Genomic DNA, 14,250 nt, shown 5'->3' with positions numbered 1-14,250 from the left:
GGGGGAAAGGGGCGAAATCAGCGAGGGGGGGGTGGTGGGGCAACGTTAACGGTGCGGAGTTGGGGTCGACGCTGGGACTGGGCGAAGGGACAGATCGAAGGCAGGAGGGAGAGTCAGGGGGAAGGAGAATGTGGGGAGGGGGGGGTTGGTGGAGGACAGAGGTGTCAGACGGAGAGGACCCCCACACCCCCTCCCCTCCATCCGATCCCGGAACCGGGGGGGAGGACGAGGGGTGGGGGAATGGGTCAGGCCCCGGGAGACACCGGGATCCCAGGACGCGGCTGTAAAACGGCTTCCGAAGCGGGGCGAGGGGAGAGCCGGGGCGGATCGGCATGTCGGACAGCACCTGTGGAGGGGAAATGGGATGCTCAGCGCTTCATGGGGGTCGGGAGAGAAAGAGCAGAGAGAGCCCGTGTTAGAAACCGGTATTGGTATTGGTTTATTAATGTCACTTGTACCGAGGTCCAGTGAAAAACTTGTCTTGCATACTGATCATACAGGTCAATTCATTACACAGTGCAGTTACATTGATGTGCTACAGGGTGCATCGAGGTAGTACAGGGTGCACTGAGGTGGTACAGAGTGCATTGAGGTAGTACAGGTTAAAACAATAACAGTACAGAGTAAAGTGTCACAGCTACAGAGAAAGTGCAGTGCAATAAGGTGCAAAGTCACAACAAGGTAGATCGTGAGGTCAGAGTCCATCTCATCGTATAAGGGAACCGTTCAATAGTCTTATCACAGCGGGGTAGAAGCTGTCCTTGAGCCTGGTGGTACGTGCCCTCAGGCTCCTGTATCTTCTACCCGATGGAAGAGGGGAGAAGAGAGAATGTCCCGGGTGGGGGGGGTTTTGATTATGCCGGCTGCTTCACCAAGACAGCGAGAGGTGAAGACAGAGTCCGCGGAGGGGAGGCCGGTGTCCGTGACGCGCTGGGCTGTGTCCACAACTCCCTGCAGTTTCTTGCGGTCCTGGGCAGAGCAGTTGCCATCCCAAGCTGTGATGCATCCGGATAGGCTGCTTTCTGTGGTAATAGGATGCTTTCTACGGTGGGGTGGGAGCAGGGGTTGGCAGGTGAGAAGTAGATCTGGGTGAGGAGTGGTAAGAGGGAATAGGGAAGAGGCACATGAGAGAGTTGAGAAAGTGTGGCAATGAAATCAGGACGACACCTCCCCGACATGGAGGCAAGAGACAAATGGGCTGCGCAGGAGGGGATGGTCAGATTGACCGTGGAGTAGGTCCGCACAGAGCCCCGCAACGTCCAAGGGCCCGCACCCTGCCGTCCTGATCGAAGCTTCTACCCACGGTCTTTCTCTCCAGTCCCGGCGAAGGGTCCGACCGGCAAGCGTCGACTCTTTATTTCCCCCTCGAAGCGACCGCCTGACCCTCGGAGGGAAATAAGCTCCCTCCTTCTTTGTGCTTCTTGCAGGTTGCTCAGGGCCGCAGGCACCCGCGCTCCCGAGCGCTTCCAAACTGCGCCGGAATTCTGCGCTGAGACACAGGCTTCAGTGCAGGAAATATTTTAATGCAAAGTTAGTTCCATACAAGCAAAAGCACTCAATAAAAATGAACACACTCACACACACAGACACAGACGCACACGTAAAGTCCTTAGTCCCTGCAGAAAGCAACAGGGGCCTCGATGAGATTCGCAACAGAAGTTTCAGGAGACCTGCCGTCTCACCTCAGGATCCCAAGTTACTGACGTTAATCCAGCTTCCTCACACCGTCTCCAGTGACCCCTCTCCCCCCGGCGCCCCGTGTCACTGACTGTACCCCCGCTGACGTTAATCCCCCTCCCTCACACCGTCCCTCAGTGACCCCTCTCCCCTCAGCACCCCGTGTCACTGACTGTACCCCCGCTGACTTTAATCCCCCTCCCTCACACCGTCCCTCAGTGACCCCTCTCCCCCCGGCGCCCCGTGTCACCGACTGTATCCCCACTGAAGTTAATGCCCCTCCCTCACACCGTCCCTCAGTGAACCCTCTCCCCGAGTGCCCCGTGTCACTGACTGTACCCCCACTGACGTTAATCCCCCTCCCTCACACTGTCCCTCAGTGACCCCTCTCCCCTCAGCGCCCCGTGTCACTGACTGTACCCCCACTGACGTTAATGCCCCTCCCTCACACCGTCCCTCAGTGAACCCTCTCCCCTCAGCGCCCCGTGTCACTGACTGTACCCCCGCTGACGTTAATCCCCCTCCCTCACACCGGCCCTCAGTGAACCCCCTCCCCGAGCGCCCCGTGTCAGCGACTGTATCCCCACTGACGTTAATCCCCCTCTGTCAGTAGCACCTCTCCGCCTCCGTCCAGCCCACCCTGACCCCCGTTCCCCGCCCCTCTAGCTGCGGGTCTCGTTCAGGGGCTGTGGGGCACCCCTGACACTGGACAGTAGGTGGGACTTGTACGTCTTGCTGAGGCCGGTGATCCAAAATTTGAGGAGCTTGATGTTGTCCTCGTCACTTGTGCCCAGTGCCACCAGGAGCCGCTGCGTGTCCTCCTTGGGCCGGCCGTCCACCCGGGAGAACTTGAAGAGGACCTTCACCTTACTGGGGGGCGGGAGGTGGGGTGGGGGGGGGGGGGGGCAGGAGGGGTGGAGAGAAATGGGGGTGGGGCGGAGGGAGAAGTGGGAGGGGAGTCCGGGAGGGAGGACCGGGGGTGCAGGGTAGGGGAGGGAGGCCGAGGGGGAGGTAGGAGAGGGGGCAGGGGGAGGTGTGGGCGGGGGCAACAAAGTAGGGGAACATTCAGAGTCAGTCTCCGTCACTGCCCCACAAACCCCACCCCCAACAAAGCACAGCCAGGCGCGTCTCCCCGACCCCCACCCCCCAACCTGACACAAACACAGACGCCTCATTGAGACCTGCCACCCCAAATCCCCGGCCAGCACCCCCCCCAAACCCCATCTGATTGCAGATGGCCACCTCCGCAGGTCTGAGCAGGTGGGAGAGAGATGGGGGAGGGAGGGGGCTGACAGAGAGGGCTGAGGGGGGAGGGAGGGGGCTGACAGAGAGGGCTGACAGAGAGAGAGAGAGAGGGCTGACAGAGAGAGAGAGAGAGGGCTGACAGAGAGAGAGAGAGAGGGCTGACAGAGAGAGAGAGAGAGGGCTGACAGAGAGAGAGAGAGGGCTGACAGAGAGAGAGAGAGAGGGAGAGAGGGCTGACAGAGAGAGAGAGAGAGGGAGAGAGGGCTGACAGAGAGAGAGAGAGGGAGAGAGGGCTGACAGAGAGAGAGAGAGGGAGAGAGGGCTGACAGAGAGAGAGAGAGGGAGAGAGGGCTGACAGAGAGAGAGAGAGGGAGAGAGGGCTGACAGAGAGAGAGAGAGGGAGAGAGGGCTGACAGAGAGAGAGAGAGGGAGAGAGGGCTGACAGAGAGAGAGAGAGGGAGAGAGGGCTGACAGAGAGAGAGAGAGGGAGAGAGGGCTGACAGAGAGAGAGAGAGGGAGAGAGGGCTGACAGAGAGAGAGAGAGGGAGAGAGGGCTGACAGAGAGAGAGAGAGGGAGAGAGGGCTGACAGAGAGAGAGAGAGAGGGCTGACAGAGAGAGAGAGAGAGGGCTGACAGAGAGAGAGAGAGAGGGCTGACAGAGAGAGAGAGAGAGGGCTGACAGAGAGAGAGAGAGAGGGCTGACAGAGAGAGAGAGAGAGGGCTGACAGAGAGAGAGAGAGAGGGCTGACAGAGAGAGAGAGAGAGGGCTGACAGAGAGAGAGAGAGAGGGCTGACAGAGAGAGAGAGAGAGGGCTGACAGAGAGAGAGAGAGAGGGCTGACAGAGAGAGAGAGAGAGGGCTGACAGAGAGAGAGAGAGAGGGCTGACAGAGAGAGAGAGAGAGGGCTGACAGAGAGAGAGAGAGAGGGCTGACAGAGAGAGAGAGAGGGCTGACAGAGAGAGAGAGAGAGAGGGCTGACAGAGAGAGAGAGAGAGAGGGCTGAGAGAGAGAGAGAGAGAGAGGGCTGACAGAGAGAGAGAGAGAGAGGGCTGACAGAGAGAGAGAGAGAGAGGGCTGACAGAGAGAGAGAGAGAGAGGGCTGACAGAGAGAGAGAGAGAGAGGGCTGACAGAGAGAGAGAGAGAGAGGGCTGACAGAGAGAGAGAGAGAGAGGGCTGACAGAGAGAGAGAGAGAGAGGGCTGACAGAGAGAGAGAGAGAGAGGGCTGACAGAGAGAGAGAGAGAGGGCTGACAGAGAGAGAGAGAGAGGGCTGACAGAGAGAGAGAGAGAGGGCTGACAGAGAGAGAGAGAGAGGGCTGACAGAGAGAGAGAGAGAGGGCTGACAGAGAGAGAGAGAGAGGGCTGACAGAGAGAGAGAGAGAGGGCTGACAGAGAGAGAGAGAGAGGGCTGACAGAGAGAGAGAGAGAGGGCTGACAGAGAGAGAGAGAGAGGGCTGACAGAGAGAGAGAGAGAGGGCTGACAGAGAGAGAGAGAGAGGGCTGACAGAGAGAGAGAGAGAGGGCTGACAGAGAGAGAGAGAGGGCTGACAGAGAGAGAGAGAGAGGGCTGACAGAGAGAGAGAGAGGGCTGACAGAGAGAGAGAGAGGGCTGACAGAGAGAGAGAGAGGGCTGACAGAGAGAGAGAGAGAGGGCTGACAGAGAGAGAGAGAGAGGGCTGACAGAGAGAGAGAGAGAGGGCTGACAGAGAGAGAGAGGGCTGACAGAGAGAGAGAGGGCTGACAGAGAGAGAGAGAGAGAGGGCTGACAGAGAGAGAGAGAGAGAGAGAGGGCTGACAGAGAGAGAGAGAGAGAGAGAGGGCTGACAGAGAGAGAGAGAGAGAGAGGGCTGACAGAGAGAGAGAGAGAGAGAGGGCTGACAGAGAGAGAGAGAGAGGGCTGACAGAGAGAGGGAGAGAGGGCTGACAGAGAGAGGGAGAGAGGGCTGACAGAGAGAGGGAGAGAGAGGGAGGGAGGGGGCTGACAGAGAGGGCTGAGAGGGGAGAGAGGGCTGACAGAGAGAGAGAGAGGGAGAGAGGGCTGACAGAGAGAGAGAGAGGGAGAGAGGGCTGAGAGAGAGAGAGAGGGAGAGAGGGCTGAGAGAGAGAGAGAGAGGGAGACAGGGCTGACAGAGAGAGAGAGAGGGAGAGAGGGCTGACAGAGAGAGAGAGAGAGGGCTGACAGAGAGAGGGAGAGAGGGCTGACAGAGAGAGGGAGAGAGGGCTGACAGAGAGAGGGAGAGAGGGCTGACAGAGAGAGGGAGAGAGGGCTGACAGAGAGGGCTGACGGGGGAGAGAGAGAGAGGGAGAGAGGGCTGACAGAGAGAGAGAGGGAGAGAGGGCTGACAGAGAGAGAGGGAGGGAGAGAGGGCTGACAGAGAGAGAGAGGGTGAGAGGGCTGACAGAGAGAGAGAGAGGGAGAGAGGGCTGACAGAGAGAGAGAGAGGGAGAGAGGGCTGACAGAGAGAGAGGGAGAGAGGGCTGACAGAGAGAGAGGGAGAGAGAGAGGGAGGGAGGGGGCTGACAGAGAGAGCTGAGGGGGGAGAGGGGGCTGACAGAGAGGGCTGAGGGGGGAGAGGGCTGACAGAGAGAGAGAGAGGGGGAGAGAGGGCTGACAGAGAGAGAGAGAGAGAGAGGGCTGACAGAGAGAGAGAGAGAGAGAGGGCTGACAGAGAGAGAGAGGGAGAGAGGGCTGACAGAGAGAGAGAGGGAGAGAGGGCTGACAGAGAGAGAGAGGGAGAGGGAGAGAGGGCTGACAGAGAGAGAGAGAGAGGGAGAGAGGGCTGACAGAGAGAGAGAGAGGGAGAGAGGGCTGACAGAGAGAGAGAGAGGGAGAGAGGGCTGACAGAGAGAGAGAGGAGAGAGGGCTGACAGAGAGAGAGAGGGAGAGAGGGCTGACAGAGAGAGAGAGGGAGAGAGGGCTGACAGAGAGAGAGAGAGGGAGAGAGGGCTGACAGAGAGAGAGAGAGGGAGAGAGGGCTGACAGAGAGAGAGAGAGGGAGAGAGGGCTGACAGAGAGAGAGAGAGAGGGAGAGAGGGCTGACAGAGAGAGAGAGAGAGGGAGAGAGGGCTGACAGAGAGAGAGAGAGGGAGAGAGGGCTGACAGAGAGAGAGAGGGAGAGAGGGCTGACAGAGAGAGAGAGGAGAGAGGGCTGACAGAGAGAGAGAGGGAGAGAGGGCTGACAGAGAGAGAGAGGGAGAGAGGGCTGACAGAGAGAGAGAGGGAGAGAGGGCTGACAGAGAGAGAGAGAGGGAGAGAGGGCTGACAGAGAGAGAGAGAGGGAGAGAGGGCTGACAGAGAGAGAGAGAGGGAGAGAGGGCTGACAGAGAGAGAGAGAGGGAGAGAGGGCTGACAGAGAGAGAGAGAGGGAGGGAGGGGGCTGACAGAGAGAGAGAGGGAGGGAGGAGGCTGACAGAGAGGGCTGAGGGGGGAGAGAGGGCTGACAGAGAGGGCTGAGGGGGGAGAGAGGGCTGACAGAGAGGGCTGAGGGGGGAGAGAGGGCTGACAGAGAGAGAGAAAGGGAGAGAGGGCTGACAGAGAGAGAAAGGGAGAGAGGGCTGACAGAGAGAGAGAGGGAGAGAGGGCTGACCGAGACAGAGAGAGAGAGGGAGAGAGGGCTGACCGAGAGAGAGAGAGAGGGAGAGAGGGCTGACAAAGAGAGAGAGAGAGAGGGAGAGAGGGCTGACAGAGAGAGAGAGGGAGAGAGGGCTGACAGAGAGAGAGAGAGAGGGAGAGAGGGCTGACAGAGAGAGAGAGAGAGGGAGAGAGGGCTGACAGAGAGAGAGAGAGAGGGAGAGAGGGCTGACAGAGAGAGAGAGAGGGAGAGAGGGCTGACAGAGAGAGAGAGAGGGAGAGAGGGCTGACAGAGAGAGAGAGAGGGAGAGAGGGCTGACAGAGAGAGAGAGAGGGAGGGAGGGGGCTGACAGAGAGAGAGAGGGAGGGAGGAGGCTGACAGAGAGGGCTGAGGGGGGAGAGAGGGCTGACAGAGAGGGCTGAGGGGGGAGAGAGGGCTGACAGAGAGGGCTGAGGGGGGAGAGAGGGCTGACAGAGAGAGAGAAAGGGAGAGAGGGCTGACAGAGAGAGAAAGGGAGAGAGGGCTGACAGAGAGAGAAAGGGAGAGAGGGCTGACAGAGAGAGAGAGGGAGAGAGGGCTGACCGAGACAGAGAGAGAGAGGGAGAGAGGGCTGACCGAGAGAGAGAGAGAGAGAGGGAGAGAGGGCTGACAAAGAGAGAGAGAGAGAGGGAGAGAGGGCTGACAGAGAGAGAGAGGGAGAGAGGGCTGACAGAGAGAGAGAGAGAGGGAGAGAGGGCTGACAGAGAGAGAGAGGGAGAGAGGGCTGACAGAGAGAGAGAGAGGGAGAGAGGGCTGACAGAGAGAGAGAGAGGGAGAGAGGGCTGACAGAGAGAGAGAGAGGGAGAGAGGGCTGACAGAGAGAGAGAGAGGGAGAGAGGGCTGACAGAGAGAGAGAGGGAGAGAGGGCTGACAGAGAGAGAGAGGGAGAGAGGGCTGACAGAGAGAGAGAGGGAGAGAGGGCTGACAGAGAGAGAGAGAGGGAGAGAGGGCTGACAGAGAGAGAGAGAGGGAGAGAGGGCTGACAGAGAGAGAGAGAGGGAGAGAGGGCTGACAGAGAGAGAGAGAGGGAGGGAGGGGGCTGACAGAGAGAGAGAGGGAGGGAGGGGGCTGACAGAGAGGGCTGAGGGGGGAGAGAGAGCTGACAGAGAGGGCTGAGGGGGGAGAGAGGGCTGACAGAGAGGGTTGAGGTGGGAGAGAGGGCTGACAGAGAGGGCTGAGGGGGGAAGAGAGGGCTGACAGAGAGAGAGAGAGGGAGGGAGGGGGCTGACAGAGAGGGCTGAGGGGGGAGAGAGGGCTGACAGAGAGGGCTGAGGGGGGAAGAGAGGGCTGACAGAGAGAGAGAGAGGGAGGGAGGGGGCTGACAGAGAGGGCTGAGGGGGGAGAGAGGGCTGACAGAGAGGGACGACAGAGAGAGAGGGAGAGAGGGACGACAGAGAGAGAGGGAGAGAGGGACGACAGAGAGAGAGGGAGAGAGGGACGACAGAGAGAGAGGGAGAGAGGGACGACAGAGAGAGAGGGAGAGAGGGAACGACAGAGAGAGAGGGAGAGAGGGACGACAGAGAGAGAGGGAGAGAGGGACGACAGAGAGAGAGGGAGAGAGGGACGACAGAGAGAGAGGGAGAGAGGGACGACAGAGAGAGAGGGAGAGAGGGACGACAGAGAGAGAGGGAGAGAGGGACGACAGAGAGAGAGGGAGAGAGGGACGACAGAGAGAGAGGGAGAGAGGGACGACAGAGAGAGAGGGAGAGAGGGACGACAGAGAGAGAGGGAGAGAGGGACGACAGAGAGAGAGGGAGAGAGGGACGACAGAGAGAGAGGGAGAGAGGGACGACAGGGGAGGGAGGAGGCCGACAGAGAGAGAGGGAGAGAGGGACGACAGAGAGAGAGGGAGAGAGGGACGACAGAGAGAGAGGGAGAGAGGGACGACAGAGAGAGAGGGAGAGAGGGACGACAGAGAGAGAGGGAGAGAGGGACGACAGAGAGAGAGGGAGAGAGGGACGACAGAGAGAGAGGGAGAGAGGGACGACAGAGAGAGAGGGAGAGAGGGACGACAGAGAGAGAGGGAGAGAGGGACGACAGAGAGAGAGGGAGAGAGGGACGACAGAGAGAGAGGGAGAGAGGGACGACAGAGAGAGGAGGGAGAGAGGGACGACAGAGAGAGAGGGAGAGAGGGACGACAGAGAGAGAGGGAGAGAGGGACGACAGAGAGAGAGGGAGAGAGGGACGACAGAGGGAGAGAGGGACGACAGAGAGAGAGGGAGAGAGGGACGACAGAGAGAGAGGGAGAGAGGGGACGACAGAGAGAGAGGGAGAGAGGGACGACAGAGAGAGAGGGAGAGAGGGACGACAGAGAGAGAGGGAGAGAGGGACGACAGAGAGAGAGGGAGAGAGGGACGACAGAGAGAGAGGGAGAGAGGGACGACAGAGAGAGAGGGAGAGAGGACGACAGAGAGAGAGGGAGAGAGGGACGACAGAGAGAGAGGGAGAGAGGGACGACAGAGAGAGAGGGAGAGAGGGACGACAGAGAGAGAGGGAGAGAGGGACGACAGAGAGAGAGGGAGAGAGGGACGACAGAGAGAGAGGGAGAGAGGGCTGACAGAGAGAGAGGGAGAGGGCTGACAGAGAGAGAGGGAGAGGGCTGACAGAGAGAGAGGGAGAGGGCTGACAGAGAGAGAGGGAGAGGGCTGACAGAGAGAGAGAGGGAGAGGGCTGACAGAGAGAGAGAGGGAGAGGAGGGCTGACAGAGAGAGAGAGGGAGAGGAGGGCTGACAGAGAGAGAGAGGGAGAGAGGGCTGACAGAGAGAGAGAGGGAGAGGAGGGCTGACAGAGAGAGAGAGGGAGAGGAGGGCTGACAGAGAGAGAGAGGGAGAGGAGGGCTGACAGAGGGAGAGAGGGAGAGAGGGCTGACAGAGGGAGAGAGGGAAGGGAGGGCTGACAGAGAGAGGGAGAGGGGGCTGACAGAGAGAGAGGGAGAGGGGGGAGGGAGGGAGAGAGGGCTGACAGAGAGAGGGAGAGAGGCCTGACAGAGAGGGAGAGGGGGCTGACAGAGAGAGGGAGAGAGGCCTGACAGAGAGGGAGAGGGGGCTGACAGAGAGAGGGAGAGGGGGCTGACAGAGAGAGGGAGAGGGGGAGAGAGGGAGAGGGGGAGGGAGGGAGAGGGGGGGAGGGAGGGAGAGAGGGCTGACAGAGAGAGAGGGGGAGAGGGGGCTGACAGAGAGAGATGGGGAGAGGGCTGACAGAGAGGGGGAGAGGGCTGACAGAGGGGTGACAGAGAGGGAGGGAGAGAGGGGCGAGGGGGGGAACGAGGGCTGACAGAGAGACGGAGAGACCCAATCTGATGTACCTGGGACAGGGAACGGTCCCTGTTCGCAAACCCACAGGACTGACTGGTTCCCCCTCCCCCGCTCCCCCCCTCCCCTCCCTTTCCCGCTCCCCCCTCTCCCCCAGACTCACTTCATCCACTCCTCCTTCAGACAGACCAGGCACTGCTGCACCACCTGTACCGACAAGCTCTCGTTGCTCAGGGCCGCCTCTAGTTTGCTCAGGATGGTGGGGCCTGTGGGGTGGGGTGGGGTGGGTGTGCGGTGAGGGGTGGGGGGGGAGGAGGATCGGGTGGGAGAAGAGACAGCATAGGCGAGGGTCTGACCCGGAGACACACACACAGACGGGACAGGCCAACTCGGGACGTTAAGGCACAGACCCGTCCCGCCTAACCCGCTCCGTCCCACACCCCCCAGCTTTTCCTACCACTGCCAGCATGACCCTGACCTTCCTGCCATTCCCCACCCCTGAGGTCCCTCCCACCACCTCCCCTCCCAGCCCCACCTACCCTCCCACGCTTCGGGAGATCGAATTCCAAGGCAGAGTACAAGGTAAATGGCAGGACTCTTCGCAGTGTGGAGGACCAGAGGGATCTTGGGGGTCCATGTCCGTAGAGGCAAGTTTACGGGTCCGTCTTGTCGACACTCCCCCTTTCCCTAACCCCGGCTCCCTGTCCCTGCCCATCCTGGGGGGGACGGGTGCGTCTAATCTACACTCCCCCTGCCGATCCCGGCTCCGTCCCGTCCCCATCCATCTCGGGGAATGGGTCCGTCTAGTCTACCCTCCCTCTCTTCCCAACACCGGATCCCACCTCCCCGCCCATTCCGGTGAGCGGGTCCCATTTCCCCTCCCACTCCCTCTCCCCGCGCCCCCCCCCCCTTCCCCCTTTCGCTGCCCGGGGAGGAGGGATTTACCTCGATCGGTCACCACCGCGCTGCTGCTGACGGCGAACTCGTAGTTGCTGAGGGCGTCTTGGTCGCCGCGGGCGGTCGCCTGGGGCGGGAGGGGTCGGACGTCCACCACCACGCAGAACTCTAGCGAAAGGAAAGTGGGAGAGGGGTGAGGAGGGGCGGGGGCGCACCTTCCGACAGCTTCCCCCCCTCCGCCGGCAACTGCTGGACGGGGCGGGGGGCATCCGACGGGTCAGGGATTCGTACCCGCTACCCTGGGCTGCCCCGGCCCTCCCATGAGGGGGAGTGAAAGGTCAACGTCTTGGACCTCGCCCGCCGCCCCCGGGGTGAGAGGTCGAAGCCTCCTCCCTCTCCCGCCGCTCCCAGTGTGAAAGGTCGACGTCTTCTCTCTCTCTTGCTGCCCCTGGGGTGAAAAGTCAACATCTCGACCCTCCCCCCCAACCTTGAGTTGAAATGTCAGGCCTGAACCCTCTCCCACCACCCTGGGGCCAAGGGTCGGGGACCATGGGATCTGGGAATGGTCCGGGAACATCACCGGGGCGGAAGGGCAGTGGCCTCCCGCAAAGTTCCCTCGTCTTTCCGTCCCTCCCCACTACCACAGCCCCAGGGAGCGGGACCCTCCCTCCTCCCGAGCTTCCCTCCCAACGGGAGCCACTCACCGGACGAGGCGATGTGCGCCGGGATCTGGACCTCTGGGCTCAGGCCCAAGAAGTTGCAGCGGTAGGCTCCTCGTAACGCTCGCTGTACGGCACCTCCGGACACAACCCACAGGGAGCATGGTCTGTTGGCGGATGTCAGGGGTCAGTTCTATTTTCACACAGAGGGCGGTGGGTGCTCACTTGGAGGACGGGGTGCAGTTTTGGGCTCCTTATTTGAGAAGGGACGTGCTGACGTCAGAGGGAGTTCAGAGAAGATTCACTGGAAAGGCTTCCAGCAATGAGGGGGGGTTAACAGATGGGGAACGTTTGGCGGCTCTTGGAGTTCAGAAAGAATGAGGGGGGAACCTCGTGAAAACATTTCGAATGTGAAAGGCCTGGACAGAGTAGATGCGGCAAAGTTGTTTCCCGTGGTAGGGGAGTCCAGTACAAGGGGGGCATGACTTCAGGATTTAAGGGCGCCCACTCAGAATGGAGATGCGGGGAAATTTCTTCAGCCAGAGGGTGGCGAATCTGTGGAATTTGTTGCCACGGGCGGTTGGGGAGGCAAAGTTCATTGGTGTGTTTAAGGCAGAGATGGATAGGTATCTGAGTAGCCAGGGCATCAAAGGTTGTGGTGAGAAGGCAGGGGAGTGGGGCTAAATGGGAGAATGTATCAGCTCCTGGTAGAATGGCGGACCAGACTCGATGGGCTGAATGGCCGACTTCTGCTCCTTTGTCTTACGGTCTTGACCTCCGCCGTCAGATTCCCGAACGGCCCGCGAACACTACCTCGCTTGCGCCATTTATCCTTCTAACTCGGGGTCGCCTTTACGTCTGCAAAGTTCTCCACGAAGCGCCGGCGGTGACCCATCTGATACCGGCCCCACCTCTCCCCGACCTTCCGCCCCGGCGTGGTGGGAGGGAGAGGGGTCGGGGCGTGAGATGTCGCAGCAGATCGGGGCTGTTCGGCCCATCCATTCTGTTCCGCCATTCATAGAACATTACAGCAGAGTACAGGCCCTTCGGCCCACGATGTTGTGCCGACATTTTACCCTGCTTTAAGATCTCTCTAACCCTTCCCTCCCGCATAGCCCTCCATTTCTCTATCATTTATGTGTCTAAGAGTCTCTTAAATGTCCCCAATGTATCTGCCCCCACCACCTCTGCCAGCAGTGCGTTCCACACACCCACCGCTCTCTATCTACTTCCTCAGGAGGCTAAAGAAATTCGGTTTGTCCTCATTGACACTCACCAATTTTTAATCGATGCACCATGGAAAGCATCCTATCCGGACGCATCACGGCTTGGTACGGCAAGAAACCGCAGAGAGTTGTGGACACAGCCCAGCGCATCACGGACACCAGCCTCCCCTCCTTGGACTCTGTCTTTACCTCTCGCTGCCATCGTGAAGCAGCCGGCATAATCAAAGACCCACTCACCCCGGGACATTCTCTCTTCTCCCCCCTCCCATCAGGCAGAAGATACAGGAGCCTGAGGGCACCGACCACCAGGCTCAAGGACAACTTCTACCCCACGGTAATAAGACTATTGAACGGTTCCCTTATACGATGAGATGGACTCTGACCTCACGATCTACCTTGTTGTGACCTTGCACCTTATTGCACTGCACTTTCTCCGTAGCTGCGACACTTTACTTTGTACTGTTAGTGTTTTTACCCTGTACTACCTCAGTGCACCCTGTACTACCTCAATGCACTGTAATAAATTGACCTGTACGATCGGTATGTAAGACAAGTTTTTCACTGGACCTCGGTACAAGTGACAATAATAAACCAATACCAATAACACCGTTGAAAAGACACTTGGGAGAGGTATAGGGATGGGAAAGGTTGAGAGCGGTGTGGGCCAAATTGGAGTATCTGAGATGGGAATCTTGGTCAGCATAGATAGGTTGGGCCGAAGGGCCTGTTTCTGTGCTGTACAACCCTGTGACTGTCTTTAGTACAGATACACACCCCCAGGACATGGGATCAGACACGGGGTGAGGTTCCCTCCGCACCGTCCCGTCACACACTCCCGGGGGTCAGACACAGGGTGAGGCTCCCCCCGCACCGTCCCGTCACACACTCCCGGGGGTCAGACACAGGGTGAGGCTCGCCCCGCACCGTCCCGTCACACACTCCCGGGGGTCAGACACACAGGGTGAGGCTCCCCCCGCACCGTCCCGTCACACACTCCCGGGGGTCAGACACAGGGTGAGGCTCCCCCTGCACCGTCCCGTCACACACACCCGGGGGTCAGACACAGGGTGAAGCTCCCTCCGCACCGTCCTGTCACACACTGCCGGGGTCAGACACAGGGTGAGGCTCCCACCTCACCACCCAGCCGCACACCACCCCGCCCCCCGCCCCTCCCCCCCGCCACAGGCCCGATCTACAGGACGGCTACACTCACCACCAGCACACTGATGGCCGATTCGATGAGCCGGCGATTGGAACCCCTCCAGATGACCTGGTTCCCCATCAGCACGTGCCAGGCCAGGACTCGGAACGCCGGCGGTGACAGGACCTACAGGGAGGCAGGCGGGTGGGGGTGTTGGAGAGGAAAGGGATGGGGGAGAAAGAGAGAGGTAGAGAGAGTTAAGTTGGACGGGGCTCGATGTCTACAGACGACGACGACGACACACACACACACACACACACACACACACACACACACACACACACACAACAAAGACACAAATTCTGCCGTTGCCTGGGACGGGGCTCGATGTCCACAGACGACGACACACACACACAACAATGACACAGATTCTGCCGTGGCCTTGGACGGGGCTCGATGTCCACAAACCACACACAACAATGACACAGATTCTGCCGTGGCCTTGGACGGGGCTCGATGTCCACAGACGACGACACACACACA

General features: G+C 60.0%; 1 protein-coding gene across 1 annotated transcript; it reads right to left on the bottom strand.

The window, feature by feature from the left end:
* Positions 1 to 415: 415 nt before the first annotated feature.
* Positions 416 to 13,999, bottom strand: flcn (folliculin). Its single transcript, XM_052008842.1, has 5 exons — positions 13,780 to 13,999; positions 11,386 to 11,507; positions 10,730 to 10,849; positions 9,948 to 10,050; positions 416 to 2,547 (listed from the first exon to the last, which is right to left on the bottom strand). The coding sequence occupies exons 1-5, from the start codon at positions 13,846 to 13,848 to the stop codon at positions 2,545 to 2,547; spliced, it is 417 nt and encodes a 138-aa protein (XP_051864802.1). The 5' UTR covers positions 13,849 to 13,999; the 3' UTR covers positions 416 to 2,544.
* Between the last annotated feature and the right edge of the window lie 251 nt (positions 14,000 to 14,250).

This window comes from Pristis pectinata, chromosome 41, assembly GCF_009764475.1.
Source record: "Pristis pectinata isolate sPriPec2 chromosome 41, sPriPec2.1.pri, whole genome shotgun sequence".
NCBI lineage: Eukaryota > Metazoa > Chordata > Chondrichthyes > Rhinopristiformes > Pristidae > Pristis > Pristis pectinata.
The sequence above is the reverse complement of the archived record's forward strand: the minus strand, read 5'-3'. Positions and strand labels throughout refer to the sequence as shown.

Excerpts from the sequence above, each read along its gene's own strand:
- flcn (XM_052008842.1), bottom strand. The coding sequence starts at position 13,848 with ATGGGGAACCAGGTCATCTGGAGGGGTTCCAATCGCCGGCTCATCGAA. Across the intron at positions 11,508-13,779 it reads CGGCCATCAGTGTGCTGGTG|ACCATGCTCCCTGTGGGTTG; the intron begins GTGAGTGTAGCC and ends ATCCGCCAACAG. Across the intron at positions 10,850-11,385 it reads GGCGCACATCGCCTCGTCCG|AGTTCTGCGTGGTGGTGGAC; the intron begins GTGAGTGGCTCC and ends TCCTTTCGCTAG.